This window comes from Oryctolagus cuniculus, chromosome 4, assembly GCF_964237555.1.
Source record: "Oryctolagus cuniculus chromosome 4, mOryCun1.1, whole genome shotgun sequence".
Taxonomy (NCBI): domain Eukaryota; kingdom Metazoa; phylum Chordata; class Mammalia; order Lagomorpha; family Leporidae; genus Oryctolagus; species Oryctolagus cuniculus.
In genome coordinates, this window is record NC_091435.1 from 5923809 (window position 1) to 5950554 (window position 26746).

General features: G+C 39.8%; 1 protein-coding gene and 1 long non-coding RNA gene across 4 annotated transcripts in view; one reads left to right on the forward strand and one right to left on the reverse strand.

The window, feature by feature from the left end:
* The window catches only part of BRWD1 (bromodomain and WD repeat domain containing 1), a 125822-nt gene extending 100172 nt beyond the window's left edge, over positions 1 to 25650 (forward strand). Inside the window, exons 37-42 of the mRNA XM_051833556.2 lie at positions 5476 to 5642; positions 9070 to 9296; positions 11762 to 11932; positions 12126 to 13025; positions 14192 to 15106; positions 23784 to 25650. Coding sequence (XP_051689516.2) covers positions 5476 to 5642; positions 9070 to 9296; positions 11762 to 11932; positions 12126 to 13025; positions 14192 to 15106; positions 23784 to 24109 — 2706 coding nt within the window. The 3' untranslated portion in view covers positions 24110 to 25650. The remainder of the gene's footprint in view (positions 1 to 5475; positions 5643 to 9069; positions 9297 to 11761; positions 11933 to 12125; positions 13026 to 14191; positions 15107 to 23783) is intronic.
* Positions 134 to 26702, reverse strand: LOC103346046 (uncharacterized). Of its 3 annotated transcripts, none has more exons than XR_011387677.1 (6): positions 26413 to 26702; positions 16950 to 17035; positions 11790 to 11914; positions 7140 to 7252; positions 6792 to 6884; positions 134 to 269 (listed from the first exon to the last, which is right to left on the reverse strand). It is a non-coding gene; the product is annotated as an uncharacterized lncRNA (long non-coding RNA). The 3 variants fall into 3 exon arrangements; XR_011387679.1 differs by lacking the exon at positions 134 to 269 and adding an exon at positions 794 to 915 and having other exon boundaries at positions 7166 to 7252; XR_011387678.1 differs by lacking the exon at positions 134 to 269 and adding an exon at positions 2566 to 2702.
* Positions 26703 to 26746: the final 44 nt, after the last annotated feature.

Here is a 26746-nt window from a genome sequence, read left to right on the forward strand (position 1 = left end):
ATTAGAAATCCTGGTGCAGGTGGGAAGAATACTAAAGTGACCGGAGGGAAATCTGGAGTGAGGGGTGGGAGCTGGCAGAGCAGTGAACCTCTGGTCTGAAGAAGCAACTCAAGAGCTGCCTGATTGTTAGTAGACAGAGCTTTCCTCAGCTTTTGCTGAAATGTTACACGTTGGACGTTACAGACCTTAGTGAGATGTGATATAAAGAAGCTTACGCATCACATCGTCCCAGGAATCTTCACAGACATTGCATACTTGAAGCCAGTGTGCTGGATAATTTAAAAACAATAAAAAGATTTAAAATAAAGCACTTTTTTGATACCTTAACATTTTTATGTGTACATTGTCACTACTGATTAACTAGTGGGCTTTATTTCCACTTCCACTTCCCCTTCTTTTCTTTTCTTTCTTTTTTTTTTTTTTTTACGATTTATTTATTTATTTGAAAGTCAGAGTTAGAGTGAGGAGGAGATGCAGTGAGAGAGAGGTCTTCCATCCTTTGGTTCACTCCCCAATTGGCCGTATTGGCTGGAGCTGGGCCGATCTGGATCCAGGAGCTTCTTCCAGGTCTCCCACGTAGGTGCAGGAGCTGAAGGACTTGGGCTGTCTTCCACTGCTTTCCTACGCATATTAGTGAGGAGCTGGATTAGAAGTGGACTCAAACTGGCACCCATATGGGATGCTGGAATGCTAGGTGGCAGCTTAACTCACTGTGCACAATGTTGGCTGCTCTCAGGTGCATTAGGGCAAGAGGTATATTGGCTTTGTGTGTAAAAGTTTAATAGAGACAATTGGACGTGTGGACTCTGAATTGAAATATTTATCAAAGGTGTACTTGCAGAATGACATATCCGTAGGAATTAGTTGGCTCTGGGAGGGGCAGTCGATCAAGGATTAAGGTGTCAAATGCCACAGCTGTAGAGAAAGTAAGAAAATATAGTAATATGCTAATGTTGATCATGTTTTTGGCTATTTTGCATGTCATCTTTTGAAAAACGTTAACTTGAGTTCTTTACCTTTAAATTTGATCTTTTTTGTTGTGTTGGGGTTCTTGTAATAGACATTAAACTTTTACCAGATGATTTTCAGATATTTTACATCATTCTGTAAGTTGTACTTTCACTTTGGTAACGTCCTTTGATACCATTTTATATTTTGTTTCTCATGCTTTTGGTTTCATATCTTAAGAATCCGTTGCCGCTGCTGGCGCCGCGGCTCACTAGGCTAATCCTCCGCCTTGCGGCGCCGGCACACCGGGTTCTAGTCCCGGTCGGGGTGCTGGATTCTGTTCCGATTGCCCCTCTTCCAGGCCAGCTCTCTGCTGTGGCCAGGGAGTGCAGTGGAGGATGGCCCAAGTGCTTGGGCCCTGCACCTCATGGGAGACCAGGAGAAGCACCTGGCTCCTGCCATCGGATCAGCGTGGTGTACTGGCCACAGCGCGCCAGCCACGGTGGCCATTGGAGGGTGAACCAACGGTAAAGGAAGACCTTTCTCTCTGTCTCTCTCTCTCTCATTGTCCACTCTGCCTGTCCAAAAAAAAAAAAAAAAATTAAAAAGTCTTTTGCGGGCTGGCACCGCGGCTCACTAGGCTAATCCTCCGCCTGTGGCACCGGCACTTTGGGTTCTAGCCCCGGTTGGGGTGCTGGATTCTGTCCCTGTTGCTCCTCTTCTAGTCCAGCTCTCTGCTGTGGCCCGGGAGTGCAGTGGAGGATGGCCTAGGTGCTTGGGCCTTGCACCCACATGGGAGACAGGGAGGAAGCACCTGACTCCTGGCTTTGGATGGGTGCAGCTTGCCAGCTGTAGCAGCCACTTGGGGGGTGAACCAACGGAAAAAGGAAGACCTTTCTCTCTGTCTCTCTCTCTCTCACTATCTAACTCTGCCTATCAAAAAAAAAAAAAAAAAAAGAATCCATTGCCAAATCCATCATGATTATTTATTCCATCTATTCTGAGTTTTGTGATTTAACTCTTTTAAGTTGTTGATCCATTTTAGGTATTTGTATATAGTGTGAGTGGGAACCCAGCTCTTCTTTGACGTGCAGAATTTCATTTGTTTAACCACCATCTGTTAGAGAAATTCTTCTTTCCTCATTGGTACTTTTTTGTTGAAAATCAGCCATTTGGGTCTGTTTCTAAACTCTCAGTTCTGTTCCACCGGCATAAATGTCTACATGCCAGTAACATAATTTTCTGTGACTTTGGTGATTTTTGAAACTGTCAGGTGCTTTAAGTTTTTATTTTTTAGGTTCAGCTGCTCAGAACTTTTCTAATATATTATGAATTTGAGAATCGGCTTTTATTTCTGCAGAATTTCATAATTTTATTAGGGATTCTGATGAACATGTAGATTGCCTTGAGTTGGGTAGTATTGATGTTGACAATATTTAGTATCCTTGTCTGTGTACATGGGATATCTTTCCATTTATTTAGATCATCTTTAATTTCTTCTGGTACTGTTTTGTAGTTAAGTGTGTATTTTTTTTTAAGATTTATTTATTTATTTTAAAGAGTTACACAGAGAAGGAGAGGCAGAGAGAGAGAGGGAGGTCTTTCACCTGCTGGTTCACTCGCCAACTGGCCGCAGTGGCTGGAGCTGGGCCAATCCAAAGCCAGGAGCCAAGAGCTTCTGGGTCTCCCACGCGGGTGCAGGGGCCCAAGCACTTGGGCCATTTTCCACTGCTTTCTCAGGCCATAGCAGAGAGCTGGATCAGAAGAGGAGCAGTTAGTGGCTTTCCCCGCTACACCACAGCGCCGACCTCGTGTGTATGTGTCTTACAGCTCCTTGGTTGACTTTATTTCCAAGTATTTTGTTATGTTAGATGCTCTTGTAAGTGGAATTGCTTTCTAAATATCTTTTTATGATTGTTCATTAGTATTACGTAGAAATATAACTGGCGGGGGACGGCGCCATGGCTCACTAGATTAATCCTCTGCCTGCGGCGCCAGCATCCCATATGGGCTCCGGGTTCTAATCCCGGTTGCTCCTCTTCCAGTCCAGCTCTCTGCTGTGGCCTGGGAGGGCAGTGGAGGATGGCCCAGGTCCTTGGGCCCTGCACCCCATGGGAGACCAGGAGGAAGCACCTGGCTCCTGGCTTCGGATCGGCGCAGCACTGGCTGTAGCGGCCATTTGGGGAGTGAACCAACGGAAGGAAGACCTCTGTCTCTAACTCTGTCAAAAAAAAAAAAAAAAGATATAATGGCATTTATGTGCTGTTCTTGTGCCCTATGATTTTGCTGAAGTTATTTATAATCCCTAATTAGCTTTCTTGGGCGTTCTTTGGAAGTTTCTGTCACTGTGAGATCATGTCATCTGTGATTAGAAATATCTCTGATAAAGCTTAATCTTCCAACATTTCATAATTTAATTAACTTGCAGTTTAATAACATAACGGTATGCTGTAATGAAAGTTATGTGAGTCTCATCTCAACTACCATGTGGTGCTGTAGCATTAATTAGACAAAGAGATGATTCTTGGCTTGGATTGGCTGGGAGGCACACATGGGATTTCATCATGTTACTCAGAATGTCACGTACTCTAAAACTATGCATAGTTTGTTCATGCAGTTTGCAGCTAATATTCAGACTGAGCAACTGAAACTATAGACAAAACAGGGTACTGTTATGTAAAGTTGAGTAGCAGTTGTAAAAGCAGGTATCTTGTTTTATTTCTCGTCTTGTAATTCTTTCACCATGTGTCTGATGTTAGCTGTCAGTTTCCATAAATGCTGTGTTGTTTAGGAGCTGGTTATCAGTTTTAGCAGTCATTTCTCCTAAATACTGTGTGTGTTCAACTTGGATGTAGTGTTTCCTTTTACATGAAAACAGTGATAGATCAGAGGTTGCAAACTTAAACTAATAATTTATCTTGTTAAAATTGTGGCTTAGACTCATTCATGTTTGAAAGAATAAAATTGGTAAAATAATGGAAATAATTGTCAAAGACTATTTTAAAGACCAGCTATGATAATTCTCACATTTGTGTCTCTGTATATATGCACATGAGGGTACTTCAAAATATTTATGGAAAAATAATATTTAAAAATGTTTGATACAAAAAGTTTTGAAATTGCATAGAGAAGTCTACAAAATTTTTTTTCACCAAAATATCTTTTAATTTCAGTTATGCAGTTCTCTGGTGGTCTGCCTCATCTAGTGCCATTTCATAAAACTGAGACTCAATTTTTAAGCATTAGAGTTTTGCCTTTAATACAGAAGAATATAGGGACCCAGTGATATTTGTATCATATTGCTGTTATTTTTTTTTAAAGATTTTATTTATTCATTTGAGAGGTAGAATTACAGAGAGAGGCAGAGAGAGAGAGAGAAGTCTTCATCCGCTGGTTCACTCTCCAGATGGCCTCAATGGCCAGAGCTGAGCTGATCTGAAGTCAGGACTCAGGAGCTTCTTCCGGTCTCCTACGTGGGTGCAGGGGCCCAAACACCCGGGCCATCTTCTGCTTTCCCAGGCCACAGCAGAGAGCTGGATCAGAAGAGGAGCAGTCGGGATAGGAACTGGAGCTCATGTGGGATTCCAGTGCCGCAGACGGAAGCTTAGCCCTCTATGCCACACTGCCGCCCCCCCCCCCCCCCCCCCCCCCCGTTAAAGACAGAGTAGTGGGGGTTCTTCCATCCAGTGGTTCACTCCCCAAATGGCTGCTGTGGGCAGAGCATGGCAGTTCTAAAGCTAGGAGTCAGGAGTTTCCTCTAGGTCTCCCATGTGGTTGCAGGGCCTCAAGCACTTCGGCCATCCTCCACTGTTTTCCCAGGCCATCAGCAGGTAGCTGGATCATAAGTGGAGCATCAGGGACCTGAACTGATGCCTGTATGGGATGCTGGCGCTGCAGGTGGTGGCTTTACCCACTGTGCCACAGCACTGGCCCTCATCACATTGCTGTTCTTTTAAAGATTAGATGTTACTTAGTTTTAGAAATTATTTATGTTAAAAGTCTAGGATTATTTTCTTCTACTGGATGTAAGATTCCTTTTGTTTGTAATTTGTGTTGTCTAATTTATATTTAGAGCAAGATGGCATCAAAAGCAGGCAGACTGCAAGTTCAAACTTGTATAAAAGTGCTTCTTTTTCTTTGCCTCCAAGAGACACTGCTCACTTGTTGCCTAAATAGTAGCTTTAGTACCAACTTCTCATTTGACTTATGGGGTGCATTTTGTGATAGAAAACACCAGATGAGATCCACTGGCATACAGAGTCTACATCCTAGTGTCTAGATCCTAGAATGCTGCTCGATTTAAACGTATTTTTCCATGAGAGTGTCTGAGAAGTAGATGTTTGATATTTCCTGTTTTTCTTGTAGATGTCATTGAAAGTAGAGGGGTAGAAATACATGAACTAATGACAGCTAGTATCAAAAAGCAGTGATAAAATCATTGTAAATATTCTCAATGATTGTAATTGTTTTGTAAAAATAGTTTCAAAGATATTTTGTAATGGTAGTTTTGTTTTCATTTCTTTGCAGATTTACAGTATGACCTTGAGATTGTCTGCCTTATTTGAAGAAAAAATGAAGAAAATATCTTCTGATTTTAAAATTGGTCAAAAATTTAGTGAAAAACTTCGAAGAAGCCAGAGATTTAAGCAACAGCAAAATTGTCACAGTGTTAGTCAGGCTAACAAAATTATCAGGTGAATTGTTTATGGCAAGCTTTGCTTTTTGGATTTAAGGTTTTTAAATTTTTTATACAATGAAGAAATTATCCTAATCTTTTGATTTTGTATTTTTATCTTTGATTACATAGATTACATCATTATCAGCTTTAAAGGTGCTTTAAAATATTGTATTATAAAATCAAGTTTTGCAGTATTTATCTACTATATAATAGGTATAATATTCTCAAGGTCAGCTAGTGATAAGTAGGTAAAATAGACCTCTTAAATGTGTGCATCCTTCTAGATCCCAAATAATATGGAGCTTTTAAAAGACTTTTCTGTTTCATTCCCTACATTTCCCTTTTAAATATTGGCTGAACTCTACCTTGCTTCCTTGGCCCTAGGCAGCTGTGTAGTTCTGGATTGCTGGTAGTCACCAGAGTTGACAGTGCCTTGGGACATGCAGCTTTTCTGTAGAGCTCCCAAATCAGGCCAGTCCCCTCTACCTCACAGCTGTCATGCCCAGAGAGGGGTGGGTGTGTGTGTGTGGGTGTGTGTGTGTGAAGAGACAGAGACAGAGAATGGTTGGGAGCTGTCCCAAGTTAATAGACCTGGTTCAGTAGTTTTCCTCTTCTCTCCTCCCCTTTTCCTTCCCTTCCCCTCCCCTCCCTTTCTTCCTTCCCTTTGTTTTGATTGATTGATTGAGTTGCAAAGCAGAATTAGAAGGAAAGAGAGAAAAGAGGGAGAGCGGTATCTTCCATCTGCTGGTTCACTCCCCAAATGGCTGCAAGGGCCAGGGAGGGCTGGGCCAGACCAGAGCTAAGAGCCTGAAACTCCATCCGGGTCTCGCTTGTGGAGTGCAGAGGCCCAAGCACTTGGTCCATCTTTTGCTGCTTTGCCAAGTACCTCATCAGGAAGTTCTGTAGGGAAGTGGAGCAGTTGGGACTGCAGCCATTGCCCATGTGGAATGTCTGTTCTGCATACAGCAGTATACCAGCTGTGCCACAGAACTGGCCACTCAGGAGTTTCTCTTAAATAAGCACTTTCTAATCCTAACTATAGAGTTCTGACATTTGTTGTATTTAATAATTTTGCCATTTTAACTTCCATTTGGGTGAGGGAATTAGTTGAATTATTCCATCCATTTACCCCAAGAGCCACATTAAGACAGAAGAACATACTCACTAGGTAAATGAGTGAGTTTGCATCATGAAATTCAAATGCATGCATTCTGTGTGAAGTACCAGGGTTCCTCACAAAGTTCATGGGAGATGAGTACTGTATGGTTGTAAAATATAAAAACATGGGTTTAAAGTTTTTTGTACCAAAATTAATTTTAAATTCCATTTTTTTCATGAGTTTTTGAAGTATTTATGCACTGTCTTCTATAATTTACTTTTGTTGAAAGGAAAATGCTATTTTATTAAACACTCTAATAAAAGTACCTTTTAAAATTTTATTTTAAAATAAATTCAAAGTTACAAAAATTTTGCCAGAATTAATTCAGAGGACTCCCATATACTCTTTACTCACATTTGCCAGTCTTCATATCATGTTACCTTTGCGTTAAGGTTGCTTTAATACAGTTGGGCATCAGTTAGAGACAGGGATATGCTTCGAGAAATGCCTTGTTAGGTGATTTCATCCTGTGTGAACATCACAAAGTATAGTTACACTAATACAGCTGCATTATCACTAAGAGATATAAATTGATGAAACCTATCTGTATATTGTGCACGCACACACACACACACACACACAAATACTTTGTTGGTCTGTTGCTTATTCAAATAGTTACATGGTTGTGTTTTATTACATAGAGTTTTTCTTTTGAATCAGGGAGGTATTTTTGATATCATGCTCATTTACCTATACTTTGGATTTACTAAGAAGTACATTCAAATTCTAATCGAAAACCTTCTGTTTCTACACTTATCAGTAATGTCATTATAGCAAATTTTTTTTCTATTTTTTTGAGAAGATTTATTTATTTGAAAGAGTTAACAGAGAGAGGTAGAGACAGAGAGGTCTTCCATCCACTGATTCACTCCCTAGATGGCTGCAATGGCCGGAGCTGTGCCGGTCGGAAGCTAGGGGCCAGGAGCTTCTTCTGGGTCTCCCATGTGGGTGCAGTGGCCCAAGGACTTAGGCCATCTTCTACTGCTATCCCACGCCATAGCAGAGAATAGAGCAAATTTTCTTTGTAATCCAGTTCCAAGATAATGCATTGTATTTATCTGTATGTTTTTCTGGTCTCTTTCAATCTAGAATAGTTTTTGAATCATTTCTTTGTCTTCCTTGACTGACATTCTTAAACAGTCATTTACTTCTAAAATTATTCTCAGTTTAGGTTTGGCTATCCATCTGCTGTTAAAAATCAAATCTACAATAAGTATGCATTTTTTCTTTTTGTATTTACTTTTGTATTGCCCTCCCTTGATATTAATGGCAGTTAAAGGTTTTGATACTTGTAAAACATGCTTGATTTTTCTTTATAATTATATAAACATTACTGTTTTAAAGAATTGTGATATTGTTGTTAAGCTTGAATGTCTAGATACCCCTGAAAAGGCTTGTTCACTTTTTTTTTTGAAGGGAAATAGGAGTATCTGGACATAAATGTTCACCAGATTTGTAACGGTGTAAATTTCCATTCCCTTCTGCATAATCCATGGCTTAATGGGTGTTTAAGTGTAGAACAGCCTGGTTTTGGAAAAAAAGTTTGTTTTTAAATCTTTCTTCTCCCTTCAAGTTTTGTAGGTCTCTCTCTGTCTCTCTCTCTCTCTTTTAAAAACGTTCATTTATTTGAAAGGCAGAATTAGAGACAGAGAGAGGGATATGTGTGTCTTCCATGTGCTGGTGCACTCCCCAAATGGCCACAATAGCCAGAGCAAGGCCAGGCTGAAGCCAGGAGCTAGTGCTCCATTTGGACCTCCTACATGGGTGGCAGGGGCCCATGCTCTAAGGCCAGCTTCTGCTGCTTTCTCAGGTGCACTATCCGGGAGCTGGATTGGAAGTGGAACAGCCAGGATTTGGAACTGGTGTCCATATGGGATGCTGGTATTGCAGGCATGGCCACAACAGTGGGCCCCTCCTTTTAATTTCCTACTATGTTGAACATATACATAGGCGACTACAAGGAGAGTTGTATCCTGTTGAGGCTTGAATGCACAGCATAAATGAATACCTGCAATGCAACACTTGGTTTCCTAATTTAATCTGAGGTATTCAGTAACTCTTACTGGGTTCATCACTACAGATTTGAATCAAAGTGTGCCAGATTTGGCGTCAGGAAATATTAGTAGTAATTCATGCCTCAAATAAGATGTTAATAGTGAATATTTTAATGTTTTGTTCATGAAATATCCTCAGATTAAGAAAAAGTACTCTCTTATTTAGGTTATTGTTTGTAAACCAGTTGCTTTTGTTGAATATTATTTCCATTGTTCATATTTTTGACTAGAAATACCAAGCAGAAGCGTGTGAAATCTCAGACACAAGTGATTCCTGAGTTGGTAGGTTCTCCTACCCAGTCTACCTCAAGTAGGGTGGTGTATTCTGCAACCCTCAAGACAAGTGCTGATATCTCTTCAGGTGTTACTTCAGATGACTCTTCAGATTCAGCACGCTCATCAGAAAGGATCAGAAGAAACAGACCTACAACTCTAAGAAATGGTTCTTCATTTTCTGGTAAGAGGTAAAATACTGTTATTCATTGTTGAGCACCCAAGTGTGCAACACTGGCAGTTACTATGGGTTTAGAGGAAAACCTAACTATATGGCCTTGGCACTGAATGAACTTATTAAAATGTAACGGAAGAGACAAAAGTAGTAAACATGGAACTATTAGAATGTGTTTGAGAATTCCTGTGCTTTGCAGATGATGCAATCACATCTTATGCAAGTTGGAATCTTCTAGACTTTAAGTATGTTACAAATATTCAGCACAACTTGTGTAAAATTGGGTATTTTTTTATTTCTTCAAGTAAAATTTTGATAAGCCAGTCCAAGGCTGATAACTTGGTAAATTCTAACTGTTCGTGCTATAGCCATTTGGTAGTGCGGCAGTAGCAGATGGTAACCCTTTGATAGCATTGTAAATGAGGCTGTGGCATTTGTGTATTATCTCTGGATTGTAGAATGATATTAAAATACTTTTATAGTACTTTTACTCTTAAAATGTGTTTTGTATATCATATTATCCAATATTTCATTAAGTATTAAATAGTATTGAAAAATACACCTTTGGTAACATTTTGGAATGGAAGTGAGAGAAAATGCTGTGGGGGTCAGACAAACAAGCTGATGTGTGCTATGTTAGAATTATACGGTGTCTTAAGGAATGCATTTATAGGATAAAATTTCCTGTCAGAGTATACTGGAGTAATTGAAAACAGGACAAGGGGTAAGAGAATACCTCTCTAACTAGAGCAATTTTAAGAGAAAACATTGAAGGAAAGTAGAATGTACTTTGTGCAATTGAAATACTTTATTTTGAGGAATGATAAATAGAATTAGATCAAACTTGTAGAAAGCATCTAAATTTTAGAGACTGCCAAGCCCTACAGAAGAGTTTGGGTTACTTAACTGGGTCTCTCGTTGAGTGAACTTGTCACATGATGAATTCTGTTTCAAGATGTACAAGGGTTGGTCAGGAGTCTAGGGACAGGGAGTCAAGGTGATTGATTGTTGGTGGAGTTGAGTGGGAACAGTTGAGAAGGGCAAATAGGTGAGCTGTTTTGAAGAACAGTTTGGTGTCTGTTTTTTCCAACATAGCCTCTTCTCTTTCATGCATTTGGGTTGATGACAGATTAAAAATTTTTTTTAAAAAGTAGTTTTTATTTACTTCTTTTTATTTATTTTAAAGGCAGAGAGACAGAGACAGAGCTTCAGTCCGCTGGCTCACTCCCCAAATGCCTACAAGAGCTAGGGCTGGGCCAGACCAAAGTAGGAGCTGGGAACTTAGTAGGTCTCCCATATTGGTGGCAGGGAACCAAGGACTTGAGCCATCATCTGTTGTTTCACATGGTACACATTTGCAGGAAGCTAGAATGGAAGTGGAAGTGTAGCTTGGACTTGAACCATGAACTTCACTATGGGATGCAGGTTTCTTACTCACTGCACCAAACACTTGTCTCCCAGATTTTATCTTTTTTTATTTATTTAAATTTTTTTTTATTTTTTGACAGAAACATGTTCCCGTTCATTTCAGGAAAGGTTTATTGATCATAATAGTTGATAGGCATGGGTCTGGATAAAGGAACAGGAAATTTGGATTTCTTGCCTTGACTCTGACATGGGGCATACACTGTTGTGGTTTTTTTTTTTTTTTTTTTTTTTTTTTTTAAAAAGACAGGCAGAGTTAGTGAGAGAGAAAGGTCTTCCTTTTCCGTTGGTTCATCCCCTAAATGGCCGCTAAGGCTGGTGCGCTGTGCCATTCTGAAGCCAGGAGCCAGGTGCTTCCTCCTGTTCACCCATGCGGGTGCAAGGCCCAAGCACTTGGGCCATCTTCCACTGCCTTCCCAGGCCACAGCAGAGAGCTGGACTGGAAGAGGAGCAACTGGGACTAGAACCCAGGGTGCCGGCGCCGCAGGCTAGGATTAGTCTAGTGAGCTGCAGCACCGGCCATGGGGGCATACACTCTTAAAATGGGAGAAAAAAAATACCTGCACTATTTAAATTATTTATTTCACTTTTTTTCCCTCTCCCTCTTTGTGTATGGGTGTGTACAGCACATAGAGATAGATTTCCTTGAGCTGAATATGGTACAGCTATGCTGTTAGGATGAATTCCACTAATGAGAGCTAAACATATATCCTCTGAAGTGAATGAACTGGAAATGACTGTCTTTTCTATCTGAAATGCGTGAGTAGTATCACAGAAGGAGGTAGATGGTGGGGCTAAGTTAGTTTTTAAATGGAAGTTTGTTTACAAAATAACTGTTTTCTAAAGTATTTCTGAATCTAGTCCAAGATTAATTAATATTCTTAGAAATACAAGTACAAACTTGATTATGTGCCTTTGAAACAGTTTTTTTAGAAATACACTCTTAACCTGCTTTTAGTATAATGTTATGAAATAAATTCTTATTTGTTTGTATAGATACATTGTGTATAACTATTTACATATAATTATTTGCACTTTATTTTTCTTAGAAAGTGAAATAGAAGATTCCTTAGCTACCTCTTCATCCTCTTCAGCTTCAAATAGTTCAGAGGAAAGCAAAGGAGAGCGTTCAAGAGCTTGTGAGTCTTCTTTACGCAGTGGGCTGTCCAGAAGCAGCAATCTCAGAGTGACCAGAACTAGGGCTGCCCAGAGAAAAACTGGTAAAGAGTCTGGCATTTTGGGAGAATATATGTTATGAGAACCCAAAGTTAAACACTTAATGAATTGTTGATTTAATGTATCTACATATTATTAAGTGTCCTTTAAGCACTTAATTTTGGCATTCAAAAATAAGGAAACCCACTAAAATGATAGTCATTGAAATGCTAAAATAAGATTTCTTTTAATTTCTAGGTCCCGTTTCTGTAGAAAATGGATACAATAGAAAAGCCACTCGAAAGAGAGTCTATCTAAGTGATTCTGATAACAATTCATTGGATACTGGTGAAATTCTAAAAGCAAGAGCTGGAAATAACCGAAAAATCCTACGGAAGTGTGCTGCTGTGGCTGCCAATAAAATAAAGCTAATGAGTGACGTGGAAGAGAATTCTAGCTCTGAAAGTGTGTGCTCTGCTAGGAAGCTGCCACATCGCAATGCTTCTGCTGTAGCGAGAAAGAAGTTACTGCATAATTCTGAAGATGATCAGAGCTTAAAGTCAGAACTTGAAGAAGAGGAAGTGAGAGATCAAAATCAGCCATTGCCAATGTCCACTTCTCATGTTGTCCAGAATCCTGCCAACGAATCTGAAAACGGGGATTCAGAGTCAGAAAGTGATTTGCGGGTAGCCCGGAAAAATTGGCATGCTAATGGTTACAAGTCTCATGCTCCAGCAACTTCTAAAACAAAATTGCTCAAAATTGAGTCTTCTGATGAAGATTCTAAAAATCATTATTCAGATAATGGTTACAATGGAGCTGCTGGCCCATCAACATCGGGGAAGAGACTTCAGGCAGAGAGCGTCTCAGAGGAAGCAGATTCTGAGCCAGGACGGCATGGTGGTAGGAAATATAATATAGCTCACAGGAATGTGAATTTCTTTAAGAAAGCCAAGATCTTGAGTGATTCGGAAGAGTCTGAATCTGGAGATCAAGGTGGAGAAGACAGTAGATGTCATGAAGTGGAAATGAGCCCAGTTTCAAGAAGTTTGCAGGGTGAACCTATTGCCGTGTCCCAGTGTTGTTTAGATCATGTGTCTGAATCCGATTTAGATTCAGATGATGAAGCAGAAGAAAAACTAAGCAATTTCATGAAAGGTAACTCAGAACATTTACCTGGGTTTGCTGATTTAATCATCATTTCTCTATTGCATGTGGTTATCCCCCCCCCACCCCCCATTTGAAATTTCTCCTTGCTAGCTGTTTCTGTCTTCCCATGTATTCTGTTATGTTTGCATAACTGTTTAGCGAGTACACTTAGTTTTATTTGCCTAACAGGCAATCTTAGCTGTAACAACTATTTCCATCAAAGATTTTACTTTTTGTTTTGGTGACGGGAATGTTTTGTTGGATTTAGGCTTGAGGAAGGTAGAGGCAGGCACATTTGTGAGCTGTGGTATGCTTGAGAAGAGCAGAGAAAGGGGTGTGACTACAAGCAGTGTGGCAGGAGCCCAACAGAACAGGCACTTAGCTCTTTCTGTGTAATCAGGAACTTTTTCTAAATACTTTATATTTTAATAATGTATAGTCTTCATATCTTTTCTAAGGTAGGAACCGTAATTAACAATGTCCAGGAGTACAGAGTGATGAGATAACTTAGTTAAAATCATACTCTTGGGAAATGTGAAAACCTTAAAGGAGCAGAAAACAGCTAAAGCTAAGGTTAAAAGTAGCTGAGTGATTGGGAATTTGTGGCATTAGGAAAAATTGCATGGAGACAAAGTTAGTTGTTACTTTGCATACCCTAGTGTGGTATTAAACAGTCTCATCATTAAGAGGTGTGGTCATCCTAGTCACTGCAGCCCCACTTCCAAGGTAATGAGGATTCTGGGCTTAAGCTGCTTCAGATGTTGAGCATGTAATTCTTTTTTTGACAGGCAGAGTGGACAGTGAGAGAGAGAGACAGAGAGAAAGGTCTTCCTTTTGCCGTTGGTTCACCCTCCAATGGCTGCCATGGCTGGCGCGCTGCGACTGGCGCACCGCGCTGATCTGAAGGCAGGAGCCAGGTGCTTCTCCTGATCTCCCATGGGGTCAGGACCCAAGCACTTGGGCCATCCTCCACTGCCTTCCCGGGCCACAGCAGAGAGCTGGCCTGGAAGAGGGGCAACCAGGACAGAATCCAGTGCCCCGACTGGGAATAGAACCCGGTGTGCCGGCGCCACTAGGTGGAGGATTAGCCTAGTGAGCCGCGGCGCTGGCTGAGCATGTAATTCTGTTCGACATATTCTTTTATAAAAGATTAAAAGAATGTTCTTAATTTTTAGATTCTACATCCCAAGACAATGGACAAAGCAGAACAAGTTCCAGGAAAAGGGTCTGTTCCAGTGACTCAGAGAAAAATTCAAAGGTGGCTAAGAAATCATTAAAAGCCAAAACGGGTCTTCTAAGGATCACTCGAAGTGCATCTGTGGCTGCCAATAAGATGAAGCTCATGAGCGATGGAGAAGATGTCAGTTTGGAAAATAAGTGCACTCGAAGCAAAAACGGGAGGAAAAAGCCCCTCCGTTTTCATTGTACCTCAGCTAATAAGATACTGAGTGATTGTGAGGGCGATGCAATCTGTGAAGTGCCGAGTGAGCAGTATGCCTGTGAAGGTAAGCCACTTGAATCTGACCCAGAAGGTAATGCAAAAAGAATTGGGCAGACTTCAAATGGAGACTCTGACTCCGAAGGCATTTTGAATTCAGAATGCAAGAACAGACACACCAGTAATTATAATTCAAATGTACTTTCTAAAACAAAAAATTCCTCTGTTGGATCTTCAGACGAAGATTCAACGAGCCGTGTTCTAAGAAGTGAAACTGGTAGAAAATTGTCTTCTGAGTCAACTTTGGCACAAAAAACTATTGCAGAGAATAACTTTGAAGAGGAACTGAATTATGGGCTGCGCAGGTGGAATGGAAGACGACTCAGGACCTACGGAAAGGCTCCTTTCAGTAAGACAAAAGTGACTGATGATTCGCAGGCATCAGCAGAGACGGAATTAAAAAGGAAGAGACTGCATCCTGAACTAGAAAATGTGAAAATATCTGACACAACAGGGAGTTCAAAGTTTGGACCTGACACTAGTCCCAAATCGTCAGATTTGGGATCCATGACTGAATCAGATATTGACTGTACTGAAAATACAAAAACCAAAAGGAGGAAAACAAAAGGAAAAGCAAAAGTAGTTAGAAAAGGTAAAACTTTTACAACTAGTGTATCTAAAACTGTGAGACGTCAAAGACAAAGCAAACGACCTAGGTTAAGTGTGGATGATAATGACTGGGAGGATTTGGACTATGCAAAATCTAAAAGAGTTCTTCGACGTTCAAAAATAAAAACGAGGAATCAGGGTAGAAGGACTGTGAGATACCATGATGGGGATGATGATAGAAGTTTAGAAAATGTGTTAGATTTCAGTGATTGCACCTTATGACCTTGAGGGAAAGCCAGTTCATTTAAAGAGGAAAATGGACTGGAATTTATGGTGAAAGCTGGCTGTTGAAATTATTTTTTGTCTTACAATTCAGGGAATATATTTATATTTTTCTATGAAAAGTTATGAATGTGACTAAATCATGACTGTTATTTTTATTTGCACTTGCTGGTCTTTGTAGCAGCATTCAGCACAGGTGCCAAAATGCTTCATTTTAGGGGCAGATCCACTTTGACAGTATTTGACTACACAGAGCATGAGTTTAAAGGATGATAAACACTAGACATCTGGTTATCAGAAACCAATGAGCATTACTTTCATGGTAGCAAGTGTCAAGCAGTCATTTTCTGAGTTTGCCCAGAGGTGGTAGTTTCTAACCCCTGTCCTGTAGTAGTATAACAGTTTCACATGACCTATGTTTACAGATTTTTCATAAATATTATGTGCATACTGACATTACAATCATAGGAGGTGTAACCATGATTAGTAGGCAAGGTACCTACCACTCCCCCCCACCCCCCCTTCCTTGGCTACTTGAGTAGAATGCATTATGCCAGATTTGGTCATTTTCATTGAAATGGTTTCTAATTTTCTTTCCAAATGCTGTTAGATCTTATTTTTTCTTTTTAAGGAAAACATCACTTTTATTTTATAAACTTGAATTTATTAAGTGCTGGCAAATTATTTTAATGTGTTGAGTGAATATTTTAAATTTCTAAGGCCAGAGTAGTCATAGCATTTTCTTTCCAACCATGCACTAAGAAAATGTTACATAATTTGTCCTCTGTCCAAGATCTCCTAATTTCCATTGTAAAGGACTTAACCAAAATCTTTGCTCTTCCATAATTTTACTCTGAATAGAGGAGTTTGTGTGCCTTAGATTTAGGGAAGATGTATTCTTTTAATAGAGTGTACAGGGCTAAAAGAGTATTTAAGTTATATGTAGATTTCCCCAACTATATTGAAATGGTAGAGTTGAGTTTTGTCGAGTGCAATTGCAGATCTTATCTATATAGGAAAACAGTCGATGTCATCCTCCATCTCTGTTTCAGCTTACTGCTGTCATGTGCAATCCTAAGCACGCTGTGCTGGGGCAACTAAGTGTATCTTTCCATGACCTCTTATCTAAATATCAGAGACTGCTGTGTTCTGTGGGGAAATAATTTTGGAATCCATTTAAAGTAAAACCTTATCACACCATCAAATATCAACAGTACATTTACTTGTGAGCCAAATACTTTTACTTGATAGGTTATGCTTCTCCAGTGTAGGTGGCCATTCCTCAGCTTGTTTGTGCCTGAAGATGGACTTGATTCAAATGGTTTACATGTTTAGTAGCTAAGGGGTATATTGTGGTATGCCCATATTTATTTATTGGCCCTAATTGTTTGGTTTCAGACAGAATTAACCCTTTTCTCCTTGGTATCCTGAGGTGGCAGGAAAGCAAAAGCATCTGACTCTGGTTTCAGTGTTAGAGAATGTTCTTAAGTGTTCTACTTTGAGTTATCAATTCCATTTGACATTGTAGGAGTACTTTGTCTTTCTGCTCTGTTAGGAGAGGGACATTTTTGAACATTACCAACTGAGATAGGTGGGATACCTACCTGTCACTGGTGGCTTTACTTCAAAACTAGAATGTTTCTCTCCTCAGAGCTCAAGTTTAAGATTCAGGATGACTGTCTTTGTTGACCTGAAAAAAATAATAGTCTGCCTTTTACCTCTCTGATTTCTAAGTACTGGTAATAGATGTCAGATTCATTGACTTAAATTCTTAAGCTTCTCTGTTTCACATCTATTCTCAGGGTTGTAACTCCATGTTTATCATCATCTGCAAAGAGGTACCAGAAACCCATAAGTAAATACAAAATAACATTCATAAGTACATAAATTCTTTTGGTAAAATAATTTAGGCTGCATGAAGAGAATTGTTCCCATTCTCTGGACTGAATTAACCAGTCTTTGATTGCTTAGGTAACCAGAGCTACTCAGTTTTCTTTATGTCCAAAATGTTTTGATCCTTGTTACAGAAGCAATATTTTGATTTAATCTGATTTGTTTTCATCAAAAAAGTAAAAAGTGGGCAAAGTGACTAGAAGTATGGTTGACGATGGTGGCTTCTCATCTTCTGAACTAAACTAAGGGGGCTATGGAGAAAATAATTTTTATGGATTTGAGGGGGGGTTATGGTGCTATTCCTAAGATTAACTTTGAATATTGACACACTCCTAAGTATCTTTAAGGAAAAGTAATAATTAATAGTTAAAATGTTTACATTGAGCACTAGAACATGTTTGAATTTTTTTCTACTTTATGCAGAATGCGCAGGGATTGAATGCACAGATGTACTTTAATGTTTAGGATCAGTCTGTATTTTCTTGAAAAAAGCAAAGGATAACAAAGTGAATGTGAACTGATCCTGAAATAAGTGCTATAGCTCTCCATTGCACTTGAAGTAATTTAATGGTATAAAATTTTTTTTTTTTTACTGTGGTTGTGTATGTCCAGAGTCCTATGATTTTATTCATTTATGTTTTTTTAAAAGGTTTTGAAATATTTAGATTTGAACTTTACTTCTTTCAAAGGATTAATTTTACTAATAAGCATATTAAGAAAAAATGATTTCACACATTGAAAAGATAGGTGAGATTTAAAAAGTGTTTTCCCTGTGTCCTTATTTAAAAAGGGTGTACTGAAAATGTATAGTATCTCATGAATAAAAGGAAAAATCTATCCCACTTTCAGATAATTCGTAGGGTGGTCATTTTTTTCTCGTTGGAAAATCTGATTCAATAATTTTTCAATTTGATGATCCTTGGAAAGAATGCTATAGCAGTTATGTACAGCTTCTAGGTTATAACACAGAAGTTTCCTCCACATGCTAGAGGCTTACACCTATAAAAGAAATTGGCTTTATAATCAGAAATGGAAGGAAGAATTGAAGTTTTAGAAAAAGGCACTTCAAAAACTGGAAGTACAAATCGAAAGAGACCAACACCACCTGAGGGTATCACTGTCTGAAGACCATGCATCACTGAGTCCTGGGCACTTGCTGGGATCCTCTCAGTAAAAATTCTTACTTTGAGTAACACTGGCTCTTAGCCTTTTTTTTCCCCTCAGAATAATCAAAACACAGAATTTATGAACTTCATTCTATGGTATTAAAAACTAAACTGGGAGGATTTGGTATCTTTTGTCAGTACACGTTGAATTTGTGCCAGCTGAAAAAAATCAGGTTTGTATGTCCATAGAATGCAAGAACACATAAGGGGCGTGCAGTTTTCCTCCATTGTATTGCTTTTTTGAGAAAGTTTTAAGTGGCTAGCAAATGGTCTTTTTGCTTTGCAGTTTTATGGCTGAAATAACAAGCCCCATTCTTTTCATCAGTAGTAAATCCATATATTTACTCGATCATGTATGTGGCAGTTGTCACAAATACTTTTTGTTATGTGGAAATTAGAGGGCAGTTGTTCCCTTGGGAGGGAGTGCAACAAAGCATTGTAGAAAGAACATTTTGCTTGTTAATTTTCAGTAAATTAATACCTTTCCACTTCTGTGAATATCAGAATAATAAAACCAGAAACCCTAAGAAATTTGCAGTTTCACAGTTCAAGACAGTCTCTTGTCCTAGTATTTGAGAACATAAGGACCAAACCAAATAAATTTTTTCAAAGCTAGAGAGAAAATGGGGCAATATAAAAAATTAGATTAATTAATATTAGTCTTTCCTGTAGCTGAAATTGTGAGTTAACGAAATGGACTCAAGGGTAAAGACTGTTGATAGTTCTATTGTCATTTCTTAGATTTTAGGAAAAAATTGTGAAGCTCTTTAAGTTACAGCTATTGCTTAAGGATACATAGTGATTTTCAAAATTAAGATATTTTCCCCAGTCTGTTTCATCATCTGCCAAGATAGTTCCTAATGTATTGTCAGATTAGTAGAAAAATATCAAACTCTAAATTGGTGCCTTCTCAAGGACTGCTTTTTCAGGATTTGATGGAGGGATTGGGGTGGGGCAAATAACTGTAGAAGACTTCTTTAGTCTGGCAAGATGATAGTTTCACTGAATTTGTCAGTGCTACAGTCTATTTTTTGATATTTAAGTTTTTAAGTCCGTTTTAAGGTATGTTTTTATCATTTATTAAAGCCTTAAGGGGCAATTCGGACTGCCAAAGAGAAGAGGTAATCTAACTGACCTAAGAAATGAGATGACCAGGTAGACTGTGAAATATAACAGCCCTACCCTTTGGCTCCGTTAGGTAAGTAATTTAGTATTAATCAGTGGCTAACAGATAAAGGAGCCTGTAAAAATGGCATATATTTAACTTTCCATTTCCACATAAGATCTTTAATGTTCTAAATTAAGTCATTAATGTAGGAGTCAGGTTTTAGATTTACTAAAGCAGTAAAGTACAGTAAATTTAGCTCCACTATCCTAACAAGCAAAGGGCTTTTTAAAGGAACTACTCCAAGCCAAATGCATTCTAGGTGGTAATTCCCTAAGGTCTGCATTTTTGCAGTCAGTTTCCCTCCAACTCATCTTTAGCTCTTGCTGAAGAGTAGTTTCCCCAGCCCCCATCCATTGGCTACTACTTCCTCACCCAGACACAGGCTCGCGAGTGGTAGGTATGAAGCAAGGAGGAACTGAAGCAAGTTAGGAGCCATGCTAGAAAAGGGGTTGTCTGTGACTGTTGCTTTCTATTAGTAAAGGTAAGACAGATGAAAACCTGTGTTTACTTGCTACCTTATCCTGCCTATGTTTAATGTGAAATGTTTTGTGATATATCTTCTAAAAAACTACCTTAAGTAGATGAAGTTCTGTAAGTTTATATTTCATAGAATTGTTGATAAAGTAATTATAATAGTTATCATGTATCTTTGAGAAGTGTAAGGATCACTGATATTACCAATTAACTCTTTCTGCAGGATGAGGGGAAACTGATGAACTAGGTTAGCTAAGGTCCCAAAACAAAAGAATGCAGCATTGTGTGATGCCCATCATTGAGTAACCTGAAACCTGACCATGACTATACTAGAAAAGAACGATTCTAGGCTACTAAATTTTGGAAAATCTCTTTTGGACATTGCCATACAACACGAGAGTACAGTGTCAGCTCCCCCCTAGAAAATACAGAAGTGTTTGCAGACCTAGTGAGTTACTGAAAATTACTGTGTAGTCTACGTTCATTCTCTAAGTAACAAGATTGGAATTTATGGGCGTTTTTGGAAACTTGCGCTTTGCAAAGGATGAAGCCCACTGATAAATGTTGCTTGCTTTCTGAGTTTGGGGTCACTCCATTGCTTATTGGTGAAGGCTATAGAACAAACAAAATCTCAAACCAGTTCTGATGAAAGGCTTGTTTCAGGGAGGGTATAAATAGCAATTGAAGGATTTACCCACTATGTGGATCCTATTTATACACCAGTAACAGCGACCAAGAGTGTCAGTATTATTATAAGTATATGAGGTAGTATAGCATATTTTCATTTCTAGTAATTGTTTTCTCATTCTCAAATAAATTTTTAAGTGTTCTTAAAAAGCTAGATTAAAAAGTTTGATGCTTCTGTAGTAATGATGTTTACTTTGGACTGGGAAAACAACTTTGTGTCATTAAGAACTGTAACTGGAATAAGGCTTTACAGTGTGGAAACTGAAGATCAGTGTTCTAAATTAGATGGTCATGTCTAGATCCAAGTTTCTGTTCACCACAGACCATCTTAAAACACAGACCTGAGAGTCGTAATTTAAAAGTGGTTATCCAGATACACACCATAACGGGATGCTACTACAGATGTAAATTTTGCACTGCTGGTGTGTGTGCAACACGCACAGAAAGGGAGTCACAGGAAAGCAGTGATGCCTCACACACTCAGAAATGTCCCAAACACGTGCACCTGGGACAGTAGGCCTTGTGGACTGAACCACTTGGTAGTATCAAATGACACTATCAGTAGAGTATTGGAGCAGCATCCTCCAAGTTCTTAAGCTTGTACCCTGACAGAATTTGGACTTCTCTCTAACCCTGAATTATTCTGTATGTTTCTAAAACTACTTGTTTTCTCAAAGAGAATAAAGCACTTTAACATTGACAGAGTTTTCAGTAATAACATTGACTATCACATTTTAAAATCTTTTTTTCTGTAAAAATCCCATTTTGTCACCCATGATTTTAGACATACATCTTTATCAAGTTGTAGTTACTAAGTACAGTGTAATTGAAAGTTCCCTTTAAAATATGACGGAATTTTTCACTTTTTTTTCTCCAGACCCTTTCTCTTTTTCTACAGTAGAAATGAGCATTTGTTAAAATGTCATAGTGTGAGTATCAGGTTCCTAAATTGTCAGTACAGTTTACACATGAAAAAATTGCTACAACTTCCATCATGTTATAAAGACATTTTTTAGTTGTTAATGGGATTTCATCTGTATTACTCAATTGGGTGTGTTGTTGGGAACCAAGCAGTTATTTTATCCAGCATGCAGGAGGGTGCAGTCAGTTGATCAATAACAATATATCATGTCCTCCCATAAAGTGCACATTTTGTCTAAATTTTGCCATGCATATTTTAAAACTTTTTCACTCACCTTTTGAAACATTTTATATTCTAGCATTTGCCTATCACTGATTTAATATGTTAAGATTCATTTCATATAGTGTTGATCTGTTGGAGATACTAGTTTATAATCAAACAGTTCCTGAGAAAGCTGTTCTTTGAAGGGGAGGAAACACTGCACTTTAAGCCACTCTCCCACAGAGCCCAGCTAACAGAGGTGAAAGGGCACGCTGCATGGATGTAGTGCCATGGTCATCTGTGCCTGCTGAGACGCCATTTGCAATGCCTGGCGACTTAAACTGAACAAAATCATCTGTAGGAATAAATTCCATCACGTGAAATCACGTAATTGGCAAAAGGGATGGATATGTGTGACGGGGCTGCTTTGAAGTATTACTTCACCTATCTTGGGAGAACAGCTTTGCATTTGTTTCATGTTTAAGGTAAAAAAAAAAAAAAAAAAAAGGCCATCATGAGGGCAGACACCGTTTGTAATAATTCTGACTACACGAATATGTCAGTCCACAGAGGCATTTCACCTGTACTCAATTTGCCTAGTAATCAGCTTGGTGACAGAAGAGCAAATGGCTCCATAAGAGGAAAACAGGTTGGTGGTTGCTGGTTTCACTGCTATAGAATAAGAGTGTTACCCCATAATACCTGACCAAAAAGCCCTTATTTTTCAGTAGGGGAAGGAGAATTTGCAGAGTCCTCCAGAAGTCTAGTGTGGCTGCAAGATACCAAATGTGGTTTTCTGGAAATCTCCCTTCCAGACGACTGTACCATGAAGGCAGTTTTAGGTGGTTTCACTCTTCATTGGCTGCAAGACTAGCTTGCCAACAAATAATGGCCTAAAATTTTGGGGCTTGGGGGGACTTTGAGATGCATTAAGGAAATGTCAAGGAAGTACCGCTCTGCCTTAAGATCTGGCTTTGAGACAGTGGCAATAGTTTAATTATAAAAAGATGTGTGCCCATCTCAATTTGGTAAACAGTGGTGACTGCACAGTACTTGTGTGACCTCAGGTCACCTTCCGGAAACCACTTCCCTGTGAAGCACTTGCCTTTCGTCCTGCCTTCTGTCTGGAAAATCCTACACGGTTTTTAACTCTGCTGAAATGAAGCCCTCCTTGACCCCTTAGACTAGGTTAGGTTTCACAGCACCCTGCACTTCTTAGTTCCTCAAAGCAGCTATGATATATGGACATAATTATTTTCAGCATTTTTATCCTAATCATATCTGTGTCTGGCATATACCTAGCTTAAAAAACACATGAGTAACAAATGAAGACTTAAATTCCAGTTATATGAAATGGTCAAATATTTGAAAAAACATTAAAGCCACATTTCAGTCAAATAAAATTGGTGTACTTTATTTTTGATTGACTAGTTAACTAATTTAACAGTTTTTTGAACACAGGAAATACTGGTCTTGGAATTAAAACCTTAAGGATCATCTTGAAGCCAGGGCGGATGCTGTGTCTGCAGAGATAGGGTCACATTTTTTTGGATCTAGGGAAATTAATTCAGAACTATTGAATATTTTAAAGTACTTTAGCATAGAAGATTAGGATTGATACCAAAAATTTAAAACACAAGGTTCTACTTTTAAAATTTCAATCTTGAATGTGTTTTCAGATTATCAGCTTTGTGATGCTCAAAATATTTCAAACTCATTCTTTCAAGTCTGTTACTAAGTGACAGTTCTGTTTATGGAATGTAGATAAAATGTATAGTTACCTACATCACAGCGTTTAGTATTATGCTTTTTAATTTAAGCATTGTGAGCTGTAAAATCTAGGAATGTGAGTACTGTTGAGGAATGTTTAGTACAATCTTGTGTTACAAGATTTTTGCATTTACATGAACTTTCACTCATTTTTCAGAGTCTGTTCCTAGAGACAGAGAACCCAATACAAAAGTGAGAACATGTGTGCATAATCAGAAGGATGCAGTGCACATGCCTAGTGAAACTCTGAAAACAAAAATGGTACCCGAGAAAGTTCCCCGCAGATGTGCTGCTGTTGCTGCAAATAAAATAAAGATAATGAGTAACCTAAAAGAAACGATTTCAGGACCAGAAAATGTCTGGATTAGGAAGAGCAGCAGAAAACTGCCCCATCGAAATGCTTCTGCTGCGGCTAAGAAAAAGTTACTGAATGTTTATGAGGAGGATGACCCAACCATAAATTCTGAAAGTGAAAAGAGTTAGAAGATGTTAATAGCAAACTGGTTTTTTTTTTAGGTGGTTCAGATCCAGGAAAGAAAAAGCACAATAGTGACTGTAAGAATGTAGAAGTGGTGTCTGAAAACAGAGGCCACAAGTACCTTTTGCTTCTAGCTCTAAAGTCAATCCCTTATTGGTGTCTTGAGTTTTCTAAAAGCCATACAGCCAGAGGGTCCAAGTGGGAGGAATGCGTCCTCTGGTCAGCCCGGGTGCAAATCACTATGGGAACTACGGGAAACTGAGGAGGCTGGGGCTGTGGGGAGGGGGAAGGAGAGTTGCAAGCGCTGCCCTAGGATCGCTATACCTTTGCAGGACACAGGGCCACAGAGAAATCTGATTCCTTAGAGGAAGAATGTAAAGGGAGGTGTAGCAGGTTATGTGGGGAAAGTTTTAATTTCAAGATCTCAACCTTATGTCAAGGGTTCACTATTAGGATATAAAAACTGAGACCACCATGAGCAGGTGACATTAATGAAGCCACAGAGAAGAGGCACAGTTTCAAAGGACCTGCCAAGGAGGTGATTTTTGACTTCTGAGTGAAGCAAGACTTAACACTGAGATATCCATGCTTTTTAATTCACTTTCCCAAAGGTCAACAACCTGAAGGCCCAGGGCTTCAGTGCTGGGGATGTCGATCGCTGAGTTCTGAGCGTCGAAAATAAGAGAAAACCCATTGTCTTATTTTGTTTATAGTACTGGAATTCATACCTAACAGTGACCACTTGATATGATTAATTCAGGGAATATATATTTTTCTATGAAAGTTAGGAATATGATTCTCATAGCTTTTGCTCATTTCTACTTTTCACGTAGTAGCATTTACAGAAATGCCAAAATGTACCTCATTAAGAGGCAAGTCTTAGTTTTAATCAGAACATCTCTTTAGATGACAGAGTGAAATCTTTCATGCTTATTACATCACATTAAAAGAACTTGAACACTGAGCAAATTTACTACAATCTCATCACACACTTTATAGCAGCATGTCTGGCCTGTTTTGTTGTGGTCTTTGATAGGATTAGAAAAGCTGGCCATGGCACTACAAAGAATTTACTTGCAATGAGGTTTAATTTGTTGTTAACAGACATTTGTTGAAATTAAGATCACCAGATTAAATGAATGTACTGTCAAATCTTAATAGAAAGATGTTAAATAGTCCTAAGCAAGTTGTTTTCCCGTTGGAAAAAAAAATCTGTGAATCTATGATTTGCATGTGTAAACCTAAACCTGAAAAAGTAAAATACAGAAATCTAGGAGTTTATTTTTAAGACTAATGCATATTTTTTGGTTACCAGGTGGATGGACCAAGTGTTCAGATTATTTGAGAAATTTGTGGTTGCATGTTTGTTTTAAAAAAAAAGGCTATTTTTTTAAAAAGTACAAGTCAGAATATTCTAAGCGACAGTGTGTGTCCTTTGCTCTTTCATGCGGTTCACTTTAATCTGAAATACTGATCCCCAGCATCCTGTTGCTAGCACAGGCGGGACAAGGAGGCGTTCCTAATAAACTGCTGCCATTTTCAGGTGCATGGGGTTTGCTTTCTGAGCGCTAATGAAACGCGGAAATGCATTTCCAGTCCCAAACTTACACTCGTTCACTGCAGTTTCTTACAGGGCGTATTATAGCCTCAAGAAATACCATCACATATTTAAGTCTCAGTGAAGGCTTTTACGTACAATTTTTTTTTTAATAATTTCGGTGTAATGAAAACTTAAGCTTTGAGTCAATAGCTGGCGGGGTTAATTCCTGTCAGTATTTGAGACTGTACGGGCCTTTCATAACAGAATCCTCCTTGCTGGTTTAGTATTTAATTTGAACACAGATTCGCCTTTAAACAAAAGCCGCTTGGCCTGAATACACGTTAAGTGCATGAAGTAAGTGTGTTTCAGGAAGTCCGCATTCTTGTCAAGCTGTTCTCTCCGGGACGGGCAGTCCGGCGGTGGCCACCGCTGACGTCACCCTGCTTAACAGGGCAGTGGGCAGTGCAGGGGTGAGGTGGTGGGCCCCAGGCGGGGCCGGGGGCCGGCGATGCCTGTCCGGGGCGCCCCGCTCACGCTGGAGTCCCGCGCCCACGGGCGCAGCTTTTGCCCCCGGACGTCTCATTCTGCCGCGAACCCCCAGCTCTGAGTACGATGGCTGAGTAGCAGGTTCTCCCGCCTCTGGCCGGACGGCGTTCCTAGCACGGCTGAGGCGCTCGGTGGCCCCGGGCTCGCGCGCCCCGCTCACCGCCCCCGGCCGCCCCCACGGGTTCCGTGCAATCGCGAGTGGCCAAGCTTAAAGAAACAAACCTCCGTGCGCGTCCTCGAGCTTCCCGGCAGCTGCGGGGCTGGGCAGAGGCCTCGCTTCCCGCCGCGGCGTCTTCCTCACGCCCGCCCGCCCGGGCCCCGCGGCCGCCACCACCTGGCGCGCTCGAGGTCCGGAGCAGGTGTGCACACACCAAAGTCCAGCCCTGTCGCTCCCAACGGAAAACGAGAAGGGGCCCGAGGGAAAGGAAACGCGTGAGGGGCGCACGCTCTGCTAAGCGCCGCGCCCTGGGTCCAGGTCCGTCACCTGCCCGGGCCGGACACGCCTCCCGGCCTCCGCGCGCCCCGCCCACCGGGTCACGTGCTCGCCCCTCTAGCC